The sequence below is a fragment of the Cydia fagiglandana genome, chromosome 14 (genome assembly GCF_963556715.1).
Source record: "Cydia fagiglandana chromosome 14, ilCydFagi1.1, whole genome shotgun sequence".
Taxonomy (NCBI): domain Eukaryota; kingdom Metazoa; phylum Arthropoda; class Insecta; order Lepidoptera; family Tortricidae; genus Cydia; species Cydia fagiglandana.
In genome coordinates, this window is record NC_085945.1 from 4,229,707 (window position 1) to 4,236,386 (window position 6,680).

At 36.4% G+C, this 6,680-nt stretch overlaps 1 protein-coding gene across 1 annotated transcript; it reads right to left on the minus strand.

Moving 5' to 3' along the window:
• Positions 1-4,391: 4,391 nt before the first annotated feature.
• On the minus strand, positions 4,392-6,387 carry LOC134670964 (uncharacterized). Its single transcript, XM_063528789.1, has 3 exons — positions 5,917-6,387; positions 5,693-5,812; positions 4,392-5,596 (listed from the first exon to the last, which is right to left on the minus strand). The coding sequence occupies exons 1-3, from the start codon at positions 6,050-6,052 to the stop codon at positions 4,392-4,394; spliced, it is 1,461 nt and encodes a 486-aa protein (XP_063384859.1). The 5' UTR covers positions 6,053-6,387.
• Positions 6,388-6,680: the final 293 nt, after the last annotated feature.

Sequence of the window (6,680 nt, forward strand, 5' to 3'; positions counted from 1 at the left end):
CAAGATAACCTCACATATATTAAGTGATTATCTTATTGTTATTTCTTCGACTCGCAAAGGCGTTATGTGTCCTTCAAACCATTTGATCTTATACATTTCATCTCTTAATGTCCAGCCACAATGTGTTGCATCAAATTTGATGCAAGTGGATTCTGCCGCACACTGCCACATTGAATTTATGAAAGCCGCCCGTAACAAGCCATACGTCAACAGGGTTATTTTAGCTATTATAATCCGTTTGTTTCATTCTATTTTTCGATGTGGTAAATTGTAACTCTCACGTGGTACCACAAAATTGGTCGGAGACAGGAACCTGCCAACACAGGATTTGGCCGACCATTTTTTTTTTACTGTCCTCAAAGGCAGCTATCGTAACATACAAGTTTCATACGATTTTTCGATATAAATTTTTTGATGATTTTTTCATAAATTTGGTCGGACTGCAAAAACTGCCAGGTTAAGGTAAGGCCGACCAAGACATACGTCAACAGGCTTATTTTAGCTATTATAATCCGTTTGTTTCATTCTATTTTTCGATGAGGTAAATTGTAGCTCTCACGTGGTACCACAAAGTTGGTCGGACACAAGAACCTGCAAACACAGGATTTGGCCGACCATTTTTTTTTACTGTCCTCAAAGGCAGCTATCGTACCATACAAGTTTCATACGATTTATCGATAAAAATTTTTTGATGATTTTTTTATAAATCTGGTCGGACTGCAAAAACTGCCAGGTTAAGGTGAGGCCGACCAAGACATACGTCAACAGGCTTATTTAAGCTATTATAATCCGTTTGTTTCATTCTATTTTTCGATGAGGTAAATTGTAGCTCTCACGTGGTACCACAAAATTGGTCGGACACAGGAACCTGCAAACACAGGATTTGGCCGACCATTTTTTTATTACTGTCCTCAAAGGCAGCTATCGTACCATACAAGTTTCACACGATTTTTCGATAAAATTTTTTTGATGATTTTTTTATAAATTTGGCCGGACTGCAAAATCTGCCAGGTTAAGGTGAGGCCGACCAAAACATACGTCAACAGGCTTTTTTAAGCTATTATAATCCGTTTGTTTCATTCTATTTTTCGATGAGGTAAATTGTAGCTCTCACGTGGTACCACAAAATTGGTCGGACACAGGAACCTGCAAACACAGGATTTAGCCGACGATTTTTTTTTTACTGTCCTCAAAGGCAGCTATCGTACCATACAAGTTTCATACGATTTATCGATAAAAATTTTTTGATGATTTTTTTATAAATCTGGTCGGACTGCAAAAACTGCCAGGTTAAGGTGAGGCCGACCAAGACATACGTCAACAGGCTTATTTTAGCTATTATAATCCGTTTGTTTCATTCTATTTTTCGATGAGGTAAATTGTAGCTCTCACGTGACCCAATAAATCTGGTCGGACTGCAAAAACTGCCAGGCTAAGGTGAGGCCGACCACTTTTTTTTTACTGTCCTCAAGGTCAGGTATCCTACCATACAAGTTTCATTCTATTTTTCGATGAGGTTTTTTTTGATGAATTTTTGTCCAACGTTTTTGCCATTTGTACAAAATCTGCCAGGTTAAGCCTAGGCCGACCAAGTGCGTTGGAATCTACTAAATGTCAGGTACCTCTACAGGGTAGGTATATTCTATTTTTTGATGAGGTTTGTTTCATGCAGCCGGCTCCCGGACTATAACACAATATGACAATTTCCTTTTCTTCTTAATAATTTTGAATTTAGATAACTAGAAATAAGAATGATATGATGAGTGATGATGATACTCCAAAGAGTATGCAACAGTTAAGTTTACCTTCAGCAGATGTAGAGCAGACGTCTTGCACTTCTTGCAGGTTCAGTTCAATCTTTTTGAGCCATGTTTGGATATCACTTGTGGGAATTACCTTCGGGGGCTCTTCTTCCTGTTGCATGTTTGCTGGTGCGGGCCGGGCTGCGGCGTGGGCGTTGAGGGCGGGCTGCGGCGTGTTAGTCCACTCCGGTTAAATGGACTATTCCCCGACATTTTTCGATTACAATTGTTTATTGATGACTAATGACCCAGATAATGCACGATTCGAAATGCAGACAATCGCGAATTATGCACGCGAATAATTAATTATTTAAATAAACACGTCCGATCTCATAGACGACATTTTTTTTCTTCTTTTCTTTATTAATTGATTATACATTATGCTGATTATACATGGATTATATAAGCTCTTATACTACAGTTCAAAGTTATGTTGTTTCCATAATTTTTCCCAAGTGTGCGGCGGTATATTGATGAATCCCTGCAACTTCCAGTTGAATTCAAACTTGAGCGTCCTCTCGTCGATTGCCTGTTTTGCCTGCGGCACCTTACAGTACATTTCAATCGGGTAATTACTGCACGTGTACAGGGTACAATTGTACACATCACATCGATCCTTGTATAAACTAGTAGGTACACGGTACACGTCGAGACACGACCGCCGTAAGCGAGTGAATGAGTGAACGAAGTGTGGGCAGTCGAGACGCATATTCGGCTTATTCGTTTCCTTTGAAGTGTGTCAAAAAACCGACAGGTGGACGGATAGGTCATAGGCGTATTTGCTATTTGCGCTTATGCGTTATGCGGGCAAATATAGCAAATATAGACGAATGAACCCTCCACACTTCGTCGTATGCGGCCGAATAACGCGCATAACAAATAACGCATAGCGAAGTGTGGTTCCGGCATCAAATAGACATAAGCTTAGTTAAGGTGAGACAGAGCGAACTAACTTTGACCTTCTAGAAGAGATGACCTGTGCCGAGAGAACCAGAGATGGCTGCGAGACAACGTTGAGAGGTATAAACCACCAGCAACATCCGCAGACCTGAAATTGACCAGCGACCAACAAGTTTAAGAAAAAAAAGAAGCAGATTAATTTTAGTGCTAGCGCTTGGTGCATTTTGGAGAAAGAAAATAATGTTTTAAAGTTTTACTTAATAGTGGTCTCTTTTTACATAAAAAATGAGTTCATCTTTGAGCAACAGTAAGCATACATATGTAAGCCTAATTTTACATACAGAGTAATATTATTATTAAATCATTGATATACAATTTAGGTACAGAGTAGTAAATCTTTAGAGAGTTTCTTATACAAAGTATTAGAAAATACAATTTTATGTTTTAGTGAAAAGTTATATTACATATTTTGATGTATTAGAGATAACATAGTAAAAGGTCAAAGTATTAAATAATTTGTAGGCAAGCAAGCAGAGCAAATAGTGGCGTCTTAAAAATAAAAAGAAAGATGTGCACAGTGCATTACAGAGCTCAAAAAATAGTAAAGAGAGATTTCTTCAGAATCCACAGACTGTGACAACATTAATAAAAAGCAAAAGCGTGGCCCCATACGTTGGGTGTCAAATGTAACAGGTGTTTTGGTTTTAGTAAGCCATGGACTATCGGTGGTACTCAGGGTTCGTGGGTCTGACGCTCTATTGTCACACTACACGTCTGTTATTCCTAAAAAATCTATTTACTAAGTAAATTAATTTCAGACATAAAGAGTGAGATAATAGAGTTTGACCAGCGAGTGGCTGCACAAAAAAAAGCGGCAAATTCGAAAAATCTTTAACTGGTAACACGAAGCATAGTGCAAAAAAAGTAATTTGATACTTGGTAATTCATACGTAATTAATTTTTGTTTTGATTAGTGACTGACTGAAATCTGCAACGTAGCAGACTGTAAATTTAATACAGTAAACAGACTGAGGATATCGTTGCAATGCAATTATAACCCCTGGCTTCTAATTTAGCCCACTTAAAAATTAAAAATATGATTGAATAGTTATCATTATTATCAGAGATACTAAAAAACGAAGGAACGAATTGTTAGTAGACTAATCAGTCAATCATTACAAAAATATGTAGTAAACATAAATATCTTTACTTCAACTGTACAAAAAGTAAGTTATTATATTATCCTAAGATTCCTAAGTTATAGAAAATGATACTTTGTTGTTACAAATAAATTTCAGGACTGACCATTAAACGGCACCCTTTAAATCTCATTTCTTTGGTCGTTGAAGTCAACAACCAAGGCATATGTCATAATATTGAACTTGGTTCTCATATGACATTTATATTTTTGATAGGATTAAAAATTACTTTATTTGTGTTTTATTTTGAAGTTTTGAACTCGGGTTAATTACAGGCGATTATTTATTAAGCATAAATATTTCCCTTGTGCTATTAAAGTAAACCTTCACAAGGGAAATATTTATGCTTCCCGTTGTACTTATAAAGTTAGTAATAATAAAAAGTCACATATTGTATAATGGAGCTGAACTGAAGGTAGGTGAAAGAAAACACAATTTAGTTTCAATCTACTTTTAATATTGTTAGTTTATAAAGAAGGTGCCTATTTATTTAAGAATCATAATCGAAATCGGATTCAAGAAATTCAATTCCTGACAGAGAACTATCACTGTCATTGTCACTTTCCCGAACTTCTATTATGAATGGAGCTAGTTCAGTCTCTGTAATGTTGTCCTTAGACTTGTATTTTCGTTCCACATTTATTACATGGTCTGTACTTTTTTTCCAATCTTCCGGGGTAATCATTGCAAAACATTCTCGGATCAAGTTTTCCGTATCTGAACCCGGTAGCCCCACATTTCTGCTGGCTATTTTTCGCTTTGTGAGGCTCCATATCAACTCAATAGCGTTTAGATCGCAATGGTATGGAGGCAATTTAAGGACCTCATGCCCATGCTGCTTCAATAACTCCTCTGCTGCATATATGGGACCAATTTTATTTTCCTCAACGAGGCACATCAATTCCTCCTTTTTGAAACACTCTTCATATGGGATATTATTTTCCCTTAGCCATTTTTGAATATCAGCCTTTAAGCTGTGCATGGTTGGAGGCTTATTTATTTGTGTTACATGGTAACTGGCATTGTCCATAACAATTACACTGGGCTCAGTCAAATTTGGGATTAACATTTCTCGTAGCCACTTTAAAAAATTAGAACTGTTCATGTCATCATGATAGTCAGCTGCTTTGGATTTTGTGCTAAAAACAAGCAAAGCATTGGGCACAAATCCTTGCTCTGATCCAGCATGCACTATAATATGCCGCTTACCCGAGGAAATTTTTTCAACTAAACCGGAAGTTGAAGGCCCTTGCCATGACTTCTTCGGTCTGTAATTTTGAGGGACATATGTCTCATCAAGATACACAATATTTTTTCCTTCTTCCCGTTTTTTATGTATAGCTCTAAGAAACCTTTGCCTCCACCCAGATATTTCAAACTTTTCCATGAGGATGGAGCGCTCTTCTTTATTTTTTTTAAACTCAAATCCGTTCTCGTGTAGTATTTTCCTCAGTGTTTCACAACATCCTGAGAATCCTATAGATTCTTTCAAATCCGCATGTAAGGCTCTTAGAGTAGGTACCTGCTTTTTGACGCAATAAAACTCATTAATTTTATTACGGATGGCTGACACATCAAAATTGTCTAAATTTGACACAGTTGGTGGCCGGGGTCGTTTTTTCCCTGGCGTATTCCATTGGCCTTGGTTAATAGAACCCTCTTTTTTAATTGTGCGTAGTGTACGAATGCTTGCACCTGAAAAAAAAAACAGTTTTAACAATAGGAATTTTAACAAAAGAACACTAAAATATTAATAAACCTAGATGTGAAAATATAGATTATTTATATTACCTGTCATAGTAGACACTTTCTCTAAATAACTTGATTCTGATGCGTTATTATCAATAACATTCTTCAGTTCGCTTGCTAGCTTTTGAATAGTTTCTCTAACATTTTCGTCATCTACGCCCGCTGTAATATAAATAAATCATAAGTTTAGTAATACAAACAAATGTTCCTATCTCGTAAATTAAATTTGGTACAAGAAGCATCAACATTGTTTGATAATGACTTACCGGTCGCCTGAATGATTTCGTCCAATATTCGCTTCTTTTCTAGTAATCTCTCATTTTCGTCGTGTCGAACTTGATTATAGTTACAGATTATCGTAAATAACATGCTCCTCACACTGCTTCTAATCGGTTTAGCCATTATAATACGATATAAACTATAAACTTCCGTAACGAATGAACTAACATGAGAATTTGTGAATCTAGGTTATGTGTAAACTCGTTTGACAATATTTTTGACACTTTTGACAGCTAAAATTATTGCCATATATAGAATTCTCTAAAAACGCTTGTGCAGCGACTCGCTGGTCAAACATATGTTTGCAAATAAAAACTCACATAAATGTGACACAAATATCAATATTGTTTGGTAACAGAAGCTGTCAACATTTTGACAGTTGTTTGACACTTTTGACAGATAAAATTGTTGCCATATGAAGAATTCTGTAAAAATGCTTGTGCAGCGACTCGCTGGTCAGACTCTATTGGGCGCCAGCACGCCATAGAGCGTTACAAGAAAGGTAAAAACTAAGATGAGAAATAAAAGAAAACTATTGTTTAAGCTCGAGATACAGTTTATAATATTTATGTTTTGCATAAAGAAACAGTACAGGAAGGCATTAGAAAAGATAACCTTATGTTATTATTAAGTATACTAAGAACGCTATGCTATTGGACTGGTTACGCAGTCCTAGTTAAAGTTTGTTAAGTTTATTCACTAAGTATGCACTGAGCACTTGAAGTCTGTTAAGAAGCCACTATTGCGTGAA